The 13503-nt window shown below is 35.7% G+C and overlaps 1 protein-coding gene across 6 annotated transcripts in view; it reads left to right on the top strand.

Annotated features, from left to right (window-relative positions):
- Positions 1 to 13503, top strand: part of NIPBL (NIPBL cohesin loading factor) — a 135015-nt gene that overhangs the window by 29002 nt on the left and 92510 nt on the right. For all 6 annotated transcript variants that reach the window (XM_010395173.4, XM_019283352.2, XM_010395170.4 and 3 more), the window contains 2 exons: positions 10337 to 10480; positions 13011 to 13176. In XM_010395173.4, the coding sequence (XP_010393475.2) occupies positions 10417 to 10480; positions 13011 to 13176 (230 nt within the window). In that variant the 5' untranslated portion in view covers positions 10337 to 10416. The remainder of the gene's footprint in view (positions 1 to 10336; positions 10481 to 13010; positions 13177 to 13503) is intronic.

Genomic DNA, 13503 nt, shown 5'->3' with positions numbered 1-13503 from the left:
ACTTGTTTTCTGCTGTTCTTTGTGTTGCATATTGAAAAGGAGACCTTTAGAGAAATATCTGCATGGGCAGACCATATTTTATGCAATAATGGGATTAATACATACATCATGGACAGAGCTAAATGATAAGCAGTTGGAGCAGGAGAAAGGCAGGTCAGGATACAACAAATGTGTGTATTGTGCCTTCAGTCGGCTAGATGCTGTTTTCAAGTGTTCCTAAACGTTTTGGAAAGTGTATCTTTGTTGCTTTTTAGTTATTTGTGCTGTCCACTGCATCGGCAGAAGCCAAATTCCGTAACAGGATGGGAATCCCAGTTGGAGTTACTGCTTAGATTTATCTGAACTCATTTTTCCATCTACCTCCCTGGTTTCTGTAAGTGCGCAGCCGTGTCTGCACATCTACCTGTCTGAGCCGCTGAGCTGCAGCTTTCTAACCATGTGACTCAGCCTCATCCTTGGGAATTGTGTAAAAACAGCTGGTGAAACAAAGGGCTAAAGGAACAGAACAAAACCAGAGTGGAATACCAAGACATTAAATTTAAAAACGTCCATTTTGGATGTGGGAAAAAGGTCAGCAAAACATAACTTGTTTGGTTGGTAATCACATTCATTTCATGGACTGTTCAGAAAGCTCTTTGGCCTTGTCTCTTTCATCCTTGTACTTTGTGGAATTGTTGTGAGATGAGGAGGTAGCCATGACAGATGGGCCATGTTCTGTGTTTTTCGAAGAAGTCCGCAAAGGAAGTGAAATTTTTTGCACCATTCCTCAGTTCTCAGCTCTTTGTATCACAGTTTATGATCTGCTGTGTTCCTTAAGGTGAAAGTAAAATCTACTATATTGACAACAGTTCAATATCGAAATGTCATAGCTAATCTTCTGTTTTCTGTGCTCTACACACTTTTATTGTGATTGATAAGTTTGTACTGGAAGTTCTGATAAGAAATTTATAAGGTGTAACTTGGAATTGTTCTTGTTTCTTGGAAAAACAAATGGGAAGCTAGTTCATAGGTGTATTATTTGTGGTCAGCTGAACCATTTCAAAATGTGTGACTTTGCTCAAATAATTAGAAGTAAAGGCATTGCTCAATCCTTGTCTACCTCACAACACTTAAGACTTTTAATGCAAATTAACAGGAGGAATTAATTTAAAGTGATTGAATTGAGCTACATTAAACATTTGAGTTTATATTCTCTTTCAGAATTAGCTTAAATTCAGTTGCTTTTATTTTACTATAAAATTAAGTTGTATTGAGTGAGCTCTACTCAAGTATGAAGAAAATTTCCAAACTGGTTTCAGTTAGTTAAGTTTGTTAAAGAAAAAAAATCAGATGCATGTTTTAGGCAATTTCTATGAAAAGGAGATTTTTCCTCAAAGTAGTGTGCTTCACTGTACTTGTTATATAGTAACTGGGTCATGGTATTCCTATCCACATAAATAATTACCTTTTTTTTTGCTGTAAATTATGACTTCTACAAGTATGTTGTCACTGTTGACAGCTATTTTGTGTTTCTTTGTGTTGCTGCAGTACCCAGTGAAAATGAACTGAGAATGTTTAACATGGACAGAACACACATTAAAAATCCCCAAACATTTTTTGTGCATGACCATCATAATTTCATCTGGTTGTTCTTGATAGAATGTTTGTTTATGGTGTGACAGTGGTAAGTTTGAAAACTTCCTAAGTTGCAAAGTGTAATCTTGGTGGAAGCTGTGAGCTTGCCTTAGCCGGTGAGCAGCTTCGCAAACTACTTGGTACAATTCCTGTGTAGTTTTGGTTTAGATTTGTAAATATACAGGCTATCAAGAGTAACATGTGGAAGATGGTCAGTAAGGTGAAGAGACACCACTTCGGAGCAATTTAATTTTTTTTTAAGTGCATCCCTCCTTTCAGTACAGTTTGTGAGCTTAAGAAATTTCTGCTGTGTTTTTGCTGCAGCTGTAGGAGAACCAGCAACAGCCACAGAAGTTCAGAATTACACAGGGCACTTTCATAGGTAACGTGGTGAACCCTTCCCCAGACCTACAAGGACCAAACACCAATATAATATTTTTCCTAGCTATTGAGACATTTCAGATTGTTACTGTCTAGCCCCAATTGCTCGTGGTAAGCTGGCCTTTATTTGAGCTTAGTTCATTAACAGTTATTGCAGCACAATATGTCTAGATGTTGTGTGTGCTATGCTTCAGGGTTTATTATTAACTTTTTAAATGTGTTTGGTTTTTTTTCCCTGAGCCCTAGTCTCCATTTGTTTTCTGTTCTATGTCTTTGAGCTCATTCTGCCTCAGAAGGTTAGCTGACCAGAGTGTGTGTGGGACTATCTTGGCTGACTAGTGATACTAGTTTACAGGCTTATTGGTAACTTCTTTTTTATAGTGTTAATAGGGATTATAATAAATAGGATAGGATGTATTCCTTTAAATACGTTCCTTTAAATGACATAAAGTAAAACATCAAGGAATCCTGATACTAATTGTAGTCACAAAGTCATGGAGTTCTACAGTTTTAGCATTGATAGGTTGGATGGTGTGTTGTTCAAAAGGCTTATGTAATTCTCAATTTTAGCACACAAACACTAACTAAAATCAGTTATCAAACAGAAAAATTTAATCTCTTGGAGTCTCTTACACAGTTACGGTATTTATTAGACACTAACACTGCAGTTGGGTTTTTTTGAAAGTTACCTTTGCTCTTGTGTTCAACCTTCTGTGGCAATATGTTTTTGCACGATGTTATTAATCTTAATTAAAATGTTAAATTGCATTGATTATTTCGGGGTTTTTGTCTCTTAAATGTTAACATACTTTCCTTTAGAGAGTGTATCTGCCTGTATGGTGCATAAACAATATAAAATACCTCATTTACCTTGGTAAAATGAACCAAACAGAACAAATTTTCAGTAGTGAATGCTATAAAGCCACAAAAATAATTATGTTGCCACTAATGGTGCAAATGGGTACAGCAGGACAGTATAACGGGAGCTCTTTGTGTTTCTGCACACAGTCACTAAAAACACTGATTAATTTAATAATTTTCTACCTATTGATCATTAGGCACCTCTTTATCTGTAAGTCCTTCAGCCTAATAATTTTGGAAAGCATCAGCAAATTTCAGTTATAATTTACAAGGCCTGGAAGTCTCAAGACAATTTAGTTTGTGGAAATTGGTTGTTGAATAGAGGAGATTCTTGTGTTCCCATTGAGAAAGAGGCTGCAACGTGTGCTGTCTCTCTTCGTCCAGCAGCTGAGAGGTGTGGGAGTGGATTTGATTTGAGAGAGAGAAACTGGGTATGTTACAGCAGCCTAGTAAAGAGAGTCTTTGCATGGAGGAATTGCTTCATTGTGTTGAGAGGATGAGGGGAAGTAATACACCAATCCAGAAGAAAAGCATCTTAGCTACCTGCAGTGCTATATAGCATCTCTCTTGTACGTGTGAGAAGTTAAAGTTGAAAAACGGGCAACAAGATGAGTATTAGGACAAACGAAATAACGTATCACTGGTCAGTATTAATTCCAATATGAAGAGGAAGTGATGTGCTTTTGAAATGCAGCTCACTAAATCTGTTTATGTAGAATTTTCCGTTGGTGTTTATTGCAGATGGTTAAAGAAATGGTGTACTGGGTGCATCTGTTTCCTTAGTGTGTATGGAAGAAGTTTGGAGAGATTTTAATTAATTTTCGAAGTCAAAAAAGAGGCAAAAATTTTGTGTCATGAAGACTTGTCTAAAATCAACTGCTGCCTCAAGAGGTTAATTTCTTACCGGTTTTGTTTTGTAAAGGTTATGAAGCAGCTGAGAGAGTTCGAGGGCAGAAATGCAAGATTAAAAATTGGAAGAGACTACTGTATTAAGTAGGTTTTGGTTCAGTTTTTAATCACTAGGCTTTTAGTCTGGTTAAATTCCAGCCTAGTAAAAGAACAAAGTCTTTAAAATATAAGTGGAAGTCAGTACACAACAGTTCTTAGGAAAGGGCAGCATTAGTAACAGCTAATATGAGACATTCCAGAAAGTTGAAAAAAACCAAACTGCTACTTCCTCCCTAATACGTGTCACAACTATTTTATTAACAAAGATGGATATTGCAATCTGAAGTGTTCTCCATTTGACAGAGCTGACTTAAATGAACTCTTTTATTTGCTTTTGCTCTTCTGTACATCCCTTAGCTATTTTCTTTCAATAAAATGAACTGTATCTAATACCAGCCACTGCATATGGGCCTGAGCAAGCACAGGGCTATGCTCGCTAAAAAGAGCTTTTACATTCTTTGTTGAAGTAAAAATTGTGTGTGGAATATGTACTGCAGATGAGAAATAAATGTATGAGCAAATGAAGTAGGTTGGTGTTTTCCTTTTATGTTTTTTTTCAGTGATGGTTAGTATCATGACTGCTCCACTTAAACTTCACAACGTTTTGCACAGTCCCACCTCTCAAGCCTGTCTTGGTGCTTCTGGATGGCATCCCTTCCCTCCAGTGTGGGAACTGCATCACATGCTCAGAGTTGTCAGCAAATTTGCCATGGGTGCACTCAATCCCACTGTCCCACAGATCAGGGAAGCTGCATATTACCTATAGGTATCTGTTCTCTGCAAATGGCTTGGTCTGAATTCGGGCATGGTCTGATTGTGTCAACTCCCTTTCTCTCTTCCCCCGGGAAGAGTTATTACAGGTGCAGAGCACAACTAATGCTTACCCTGGTAGAAGTATGTGTGCTCCTGCATTAGGGGATGTCTTTTGCTGAATTCACAGGCCAGTCTCATTCTGTCTGTGCTTCTGCTGCTCATACTGGTATTTCTCTTGCCATGTACTGTGGTGTCACTGCCACTGGTATCACATGGGCAGGAGAGACATCAGTGTCATTGTTACCAAATTAGAGCAGCAGAGACCAAAGGAATGTGGCCGTAGTTACAGATTAAGAAACTGGATGCTTTAAATTTTTTTTCCGTAAAGATTGCTTTATGCTGATAAGCAATTTACAATTGTACAGTATAGTATTTTTCACTGAGATTTTTTTTTTTTTTACAGTGGTTGTAGTTTGTGGTGATTTGAGCACCTACTATAGGAAAACACATTATCCTAATACTGGTTTAGAAGTTGTACTAGGTGATCCTTATCTCAAACTTTTTCATTTTCGACTTGTTTTGTCAGCATCACTGGTTCTGCTGCCTTATCACTTTATAAATGAAACATACAGATTTCACTAGTACACACACACACACCCCCTCCCCTGCTTGCACCCCCCCTTTTCCTTTACCTCACTCCACATGCTGCAACCACCTCTTTGGCTATTCAACTTAAATAAATATCCAGTAGCTTCATGTTTTCTTGTGTTACTATTTTAGCCTTAGACAGCTGCACCAGGCAGCTGATTAATTAATATTCACTCTTCTGTTTCCAATACTGACTTTTTCTGAGATTGAATTTGTGTTAAATACTTTATATTGTAAATGTGTATGTTTGCCCCTCCCCGGATACTTAAGTATTAAATTATGTTTTGTCAACAATATCTTCTTCTTTAGTATGTTTTTTGAAGTATTTTTGAAAGCATGTAGTTCTGGAAACTTACTGTCATTGTATAAAACTGTAGCTGTGGAATGGAAACCAGAAATCTGCCCTCTTGTGGATAAATCTGTGTGATGTACCTCAGTCACAATACCTTATTTGAATTAGAACTAAACGATATTAATTCATTCTCTTTGTGATTCTCATTCTTGAAGCAAATTTTTTAAAGGATAGTTTAGGGACTGATAGCTAGCAGAGATTTATGTAGTAACAAACAAGAAAAGTAGTTTTTTGCGAAATGTAGAAGTTTAAAACTGACTATGAGACAAAGGTTGCTAAATTGTGATTGCAGGTTTGCTGATTTAAACAAAAAGAAAATGTTCTCTTTTCATCTAAATTACGAATTAGCTACTATATAGTTGTACTGGTTTAATTTGCATATGCAGGTGAAGAAATCAAGATCCTGGTGCTGTCATTAAATCTATATGATGTTACTCAATATATAGGAAACTGGAACTACTTTTTAAAGTACTTTCATGTTAAATAAAGATTCCATGATCTAAATGAAATAAAACAAGACTATTTAATTTTAAAAAGAAAACCATAGGTGTCTAATATTGTAGCTTTTCTTTAAAATTTAATTTTAATCCACCTTTTTACTTCCTGGAAAATATCATGTCAGTTACATATAATTTATTGTTTTAAATCCAAATATATAATAAGTTGAAGAATACCCTGGAGAATGAGGAATGAAACATTTAAAACTTCTGAATTCTGAGATAGGTTGCTTGTCTTTGCATTGCTACTGAGCCTTTTTGTATTAGTGCATATAAACAGATTTTTCTTTTTCATTTGTTTTTTACTGTTCTTATGCATGCATGTAGCAAAGCTGGGGAAAACCTGGTATTTTTGTTAGATACAAGACAGTTTCTGAACCAAGAGGAATGTTTCATAAATGCAGAGCTTATACCTTCCTATGATAACCAGTGGTCAGAGTCCTCTCATAATTTCATTGGTAGTTAAATGCTGCAATATCTGAAAAAATACAATTGCAATTTGTTTCTATTTCTTATTTTATTTTAACAAGGTAATTTTTTTGGTTTGTTTGCTTGGGTTGTTGCTTTTTTTTTTTTTTTCCCTTTTATGCTTGTAATTTCTCTTCACTGGATGTCAGTGTCTGTACTTAAATTGTTCCCAACTTACTTTCGTCTTCTCTTCGTCCCTTTATTTTGCCCTTGCATTAAGGGGGAATATAGATAATTAAAACAAAAAAAGGGGGGGAAAGAAGATAACATACAAATCTAGATCATTAAAAAAAACAAAAGTGAAAAGGATAGCTTACAAAAATAACACTTAAATGGGTACTTATTATCCATAGCCTAAACTTTTTAAATATTACTTTCCATGCTATCTTGGCTTGGCTTTGCTTTATTAATGTGTATTATGATGATAACTTTTTCATGTGTTAGTCTTTAGATACGCTGCCATTTCACTGTTTTCCTTTCACTGAGGGTTTCTTTGTGTTGCTTCCTTTGTACATTGCAGTTCCTTCCTCCCTAAAATGTCTTCTATGGTATCCGTTTTTTCTTATAAAGAAGCAAGAGTATAAGTACCTATATACTGAATATCCAAGATCTCATACATATATGTAGACTGAATTTCTTGTACTCTGTTTGAACTGCTACACTGCAGTCTAATGCATTGGTTAAAGGCCTTCCAGAGTAGATCTTTGATTTCCTTAATTCAGCTAATATAACTAACAGTTTCACTTTTTTCAGTAAAGGGGTAAAAATGTTATGGTATTGATAACAATTACTGAACAAACCTGGCAATGGAAAATTTTTAGATATTGAAAATGATGATTCTTCTTGACTAGTTGTGAGCTGCTACAATAGCACTTCTAACTCTTCTTACATTTGGGGAATGGTGGTAGGGGAGAAAACCCCAGCAAAACTTGCCTGACAGCCAAGCTATCATTACATGCTGTTCTGATATTTTGTATGGAAAAACCTATACTGTCTTGAGCTGTCAATCTTTATTCCTCTAAGTGCTTGAGATTTTAAAATCTTTAAGCCAGTGAGTTTATTGATGTTCTCAGTAGCATCAAGTTTGAGTTGTAATTTCACTGGATCCCAGTCTCTGCTTCTGGAATTGAATCCCACCTTGTTTGCCAATTTTATAACAGATGCAATTTTGCCCTCAACACAACAGCTGTAGTATTTGGACCCAGATATTACAATGTGGTTTCTTCATATTGTGTTTGTTTTATAAACTAATCCTATCACTTAATCCCATCAGTCTCTCTTTCTCTCTTGTTTACTCTCATCTGTTTATTCATTTCATCATGCTTGCAAAAACTTCATAATGTCAGAGATAGACTTCTTGAATTACCATGCTTAGCCCCCAGCTGGTGCAGGCAACCACATCCCATCCCTTTTGTAACATCTGTACAGTCCGCCTTTGGAGTAGTGGTGTTGCTTATCTATACTACTGGAAGGCTGTTCGAGAAATTGGCAGCTCTGATGGTGAAAAGCTCTTTTCTGTTTTTCTTCTTGCTTGCATTCACGTGCCCATTTATTGTTGTGTTAGCATTGCTCTGTGGCTTTCTTCCTTTGTAACCTTCTTTGACCGCCTTAGAGAGAGCAACCACATCCCCTCTTGACCTTTGTTTTGTTAGTTAAACAAGCCAACCACTTTTTCTCTTCTCTTTCAAAGAAAGTTTACTTTTCCCCTGACCATCCCAGCTCACTGCACTTGCTCCATTCTCAGGTCTGGACCTTGCCATGTTCAGGTTTCTTATCACATATCTGTGGAAAAGGTTTCTAATTTTATGTGTCTGGTTTTGGAGGAATTTTTCCTGTAAAATGTCTGTATAATTTATTTATTGTGGCGGTAATACTTGAATTAGGAATGAACTTGAATTAGGAGTAACAGCCTCTGCGTTAACAGCTTTCTCATGTGATGAGGAAGTGAAAGTGAATAGACTTTTTTTTCTTATATTTCACTATTTCTGTGCTACATAAAAATTTCCGATAATACTGGCTAGTGATGTGGCCTTTCCGTAGATGCAGTTTCAGTCAGGAGAAGCCACCAGACATGACATTTTTATGGTAAATGTAACTTATGCATGAAAGGTGTTCTTTAGTTTCTAGGCTTTCAGTGAAAAGTCAGATTCTAGAAGTGTTATCTCCTGTGGGTTTGTTGGTGCAGACTCATTATGGGACTCTTAGAGTATTTATTTTATTTTTTTTAATTTCTTTTTTAGAATTGCTTATTTGTGGAATTAGGCAACCAGTGAAATTCTGCATATATTTGTATTCATTCAGGATAAAAAACCCTTGAGTATTGAGTAGTACTTGAAACTGCTCTGTGGGATGTTTTCTCCTGGATTAAAAAAAAAAAACCAAACCAAACACAGCAACCCACACAGAATAACTATCTGTAGTCTGTAGCAGTTTCCTTACTTACTAGATTTCTGTATCTGCAATGTACTATATTTTTAATTTTAAGAAAAGTAATTTAGGTTAGAATGAGACTCTGGCAGGTGCAGCAAAGGAAGTCAACTCACTGACAGTTCTGTTAACCTCAGTATTAGTATTTTTTTCAACAAATGTGCAGACAGGGAATCTTTGAAAACGTAATTTCAGTGGCTGATGAAAACTTTGAGCAGAAAAAGACTTATAACGTTGTTTTCCTTGTCTTGGAGTCTATATGTATTTATAAGCAGTGGTATTATATATATTGCTATATATTGCCGTATGTTGCTACATTGGTGTGACATGAGAAAGAATGAGATAAACGTTACTAAGGAAATGACAAAGATCTTGTGGTTTGTATGTATTTCATATGTAATTCTCAAAAATGTAGGCTTGTAAAGTAAGCGTAAGTAAATAATGATTTCAGCATTTCAGTAGGTAAGAGAAATGCTTATGTAAGGACTCTTTTTACAATTTCCCAAACTGACAACACAGGTGCCTGTTTACAACAGGTAACCACATATCAAATTCCTTTAATGTCTTCAGAAAAATCATGTCAATTTCATTATATACTAGGGGATTGTAATGTGTGATGTTTGTAAATTTCTGATAGTTTGGAACTACAATTATTTTTTAGCAGTGTGGACTTCCTTACATTTGGGATCTTTACAATTAGTGAAAACTGAGTGAACTAATTCCCTTTTCTGTAGTTGAATATAAAATGTGCTGTTTTACAGGAAATAAATGAGCTAGTTCAGTGGTAGCAAAGCTTTGGTTTTTTCCCCAGGAGGAATTAATAGTATTTCTGGTAGTAGTTTGACCAGACAGTGATATATTAAAAAGATATTGCAATAGCTACTGCTTTTATAATGTACTTAGATTTTTTATTTGTCAATTTGTTTGCTCCTTTATTTTTGAATCTGTAAATTGCTACTTTTAGTTTTGCTAGTCTCTTTAAGAAAATGTCTCCTTCTGCAAAACTGGGAAGTGAATATAACAGCTAATTACTTCAATTGGTTATGCATTAAGTCCTATCACACTTCAGCATGAACTAACAGAAGTTTTGTTACCAGTTTTTCAGTCAGTATTGTATAACCTGACCAAACTATTTTTAATTGCCTTAATTTGCATCTTTTTTTGATGAAGGGGTTGCTTCTGAGACCAGAAGGAAGCTTGCTTTTTAATTGTCTAATGCCACTTGTTTTTAAAAATCTTCACTGTTCTATACACTCTTGAAAAAAATTCACTCAGTATGCAACTAAAGGTAGTATGGTCTGTTTCATTTATGTTAATGAATTTAAAATTTTTCAAAAGTAAACTGAGAGATTGTATTTGGTTTTGTTCTTTTTGTTTTTGTGTTTAGTGCTTGGGAGATGGGAAGTAATGATAGCTGGCACCTGAACTGAAATATCTGTGTAGGCACTACTCTCCCAGAACTTCAGGATGAATGGGGATATGCCTCATGTTCCCATCACTACTCTTGCAGGGATTGCTAGTCTTACAGACCGTAAGTACTATTCTTTTTCTTGTCTTTACTATGCTGTTTTCTACCTCTTTGGTAAATACCTGCATTTTCAAAATACTAAAAAGATTTTTATTTTAGAAGTTCTTTAGAGTTAAATCTGTTTAAAATCAGACTTGACACCAAATATGTTAGTTTTGTTATTGCTGGAATTGTAAAACTCTATCCAAAAAAATCATGCATATTTAAGCATAAAGTGAAATGCAGGTTAAAAGAACGCTTGAGGAGACCTGAAACAAAATATAGGAACTCATTATTTGTTTGGAATATCATTCAGTAACATATCTGGGTACTGCACAAATAAAGAAAAACATATAGATGATGAAGCACTTCTCTAAAATATGTATCCTATCATCTTCACTGAAAAGAAAGAGACACAGGATTAGACTGATATGCAACTTATCAAGAGAGTTGTAGAATATGTTGAATATACTTGAAACTTTCATTAATTTTGAACTTTTTAATAGGTGCACAAAATGACTGCTAGAATAAAAATAAGCAGCTGAACCTCAGTCTTCTTTCTTTGCTGTTCAGCCCACAAAAGGAGCATATGAAGTGTGTGTGCTGGCTTTAAATACATCAGGAAGACAAAATGCAAGGAAAGAAAAAGAGCTATTTACATTAAAAGCTGGTACTGACACAAAACCAAATCATTATAATGTGACCAAAAATTAATTTCTAGTGAAAACTAAGAGGAGATTTGTTATTCTATAGTGAAGTCCTAGAACAATCACTGCAGTAAGAGCAGTTGGGACAAAGGGGTGTCTTGGTTATGTAAAGTGTAAGAAAGACTTTATAGCTCAGTTTTCTGTCTGAGGATAATTGGATTCAGTGACCTAGGTGCTTCTTCTAAGCACTTCTGTTGTTACACTGTTGAAAATTGAAGGCTTTCCAAGAAACACTGGAAGTATATATCCAGCAATTGAATTTAATTCCTCACAGTAAAAAAGGCAGATGTATTGGAGGAAAAACCCACTTCATGTCCTTCTGGTATATTCTGAAGTATTTAAGTGGAAGATGCAGCTTATGTGTTTAGATGTGTATGTATGATCATGTATGTCTAATAATAGACCATCAGGATGCAAATAGTAAGTTTCTGGCTATGGACAGTTTTCCAGAATTAAGCATTTGCAGGTAAGGTTACTTAACTGGTAGAAGTCACTGATCAGATTCTGGTGCAAGAGTTCCTTTAAACACTGAACTGGAATGGACAAGACTACTTGCCCTGAAAACTGGTGACATGATGCCTGAAGGCAGCAGAGTAAGCTAGCAAAGTTTGCCCAGCTTTAATCAGTATGTTTTGCTGGTTTTGCTAATTTTTCCAAGTTTCAGGCACATTCAGGGTAATCTGATGCAAGTAATGAAAGCTAGTGTTTTTAATATATTACACTCTGCTATATGAATTGCAATTATTTCTAAGTACAGCAATGATATACATTATATGGGATAAAAATGCTGGAATCACCCCAATTTTTTTTAATAAGTAATTTCAAAATATGAAGGAACCAAAAGAATATGTTTCACTTAGGCTGTTTTGGGTTTTTTTTCTGAAGTTGTTTCTAATGGTTCAGTTAAAACCTTGATCTCAGGGATGTGATCAGCCTGGTAACTTGCAGTTAGAGTCAGCTTGTTTTCCTGAGCCCACTGAAGTGACCTTCCTCTGTATCTAGCCTTTGGGCCTGCTCTGGCTTACCCTCCTCTGGTCTGAGTAACTCTGCAATCATCTGGTCAAGCCTTCTTATATGTACACTTCCTTGTTATGTCTGAAGACCTAAGAATGCCGTCTTAAAATAAAGTGTGCTTATAATCTAATTGAAATAGTGTTTTCACTAAATCTTTTATGAGATTTGTAAGTTTTTCTGACTGAATTGGCGCTTCAGTGAACACACCAACCAACAATACTAGCCCTGTCTTGAGAAGATGGTTTGCATAGGAATAAATACAAGAAGAGAAAAAAACCCTGAGAATTAATTAGTGGATTTAATTGGTTGTTGGGTTGTTTGGTTTTTTGGGGGGGTTGTTTTTTTAGGTTTTTCTTTAAAGACCTTATGAAGTGGGAACACCAATTAAATATTGAGATTTGAGTAGAAAACTGGAAGTATATGTTCAATGCATTCATAGTACTGCATGTAGCTACAAAAATTTTGAATTTCCTTTTCTTAATCCGTGCTTTTGGCTCCAACAGAAAGATGCCATAACATAATAAATAGCTTAATATTCTTGAATGTTTAGAGAGTCCAATGTGGGTATGTGAGTGGGGACGTGTGTGTTTGTGTGTATGTATTCAAGAATTTTAAAAAGTGCAGAAGTGTTCCCTGTGTTTTAAATCTAGCTCTTCCCAACATCTTGCGTAACTCCAAACCTTCAAGGTTCTAATTTTTCTCTTCATATTGCTACTGTACGTCATTTGCAAAAGATGTCTTTCTTAATCTCATAAGAGAGTAAGGGGGTATCCACATTTGTATGTTCGTGTCTTGTGAATTGATTCTGAAGTTCTTCTGTTTTCTGATAACAGTTTTGAACCAGCTGCCTCTTCCATCACCTTTACCTGCCACCACAACAAAAAGCCTGCTTTTCAATGGACGGATAGCTGAAGAGGTGAACTGCCTTCTGGCTTGCAGGGATGAAAATCTGGTTTCACAGCTCGTCCACAGTCTCAATCAGGTGTCAACAGATCACATGTATGTATTTTGAACTTCTACATCAGATCATCATCCTTATTCCTTGAAATCAAAACTAACTGGATTGAGAAGGAAGTTTGTGAGAGTATGAAAATTAGAACATGCACGTTTTTCATTAGGCTTACTTTGCAGATGGCTGCAATATAAGACTTAGTCAAGTGTTTCAGTCAGACAACGTTAATAATTGTTCAGCACCCCTTACGCATAACTGTGGGGGTTATTTTATAGATCTGATGTTTATTCCTTCCTTGCTAGTTAAGAGTGCAGACATCGTGGTGTTGATTGTGCAATACTAATTTGTGTTCAACGTCAGTCACTAATGCGTGT

Source organism: Corvus cornix, chromosome Z (assembly GCF_000738735.6).
Source record: "Corvus cornix cornix isolate S_Up_H32 chromosome Z, ASM73873v5, whole genome shotgun sequence".
NCBI lineage: Eukaryota > Metazoa > Chordata > Aves > Passeriformes > Corvidae > Corvus > Corvus cornix.
Note: the sequence above shows the minus strand (reverse complement) of the source record. Positions and strands in the feature narration are given on the sequence as shown.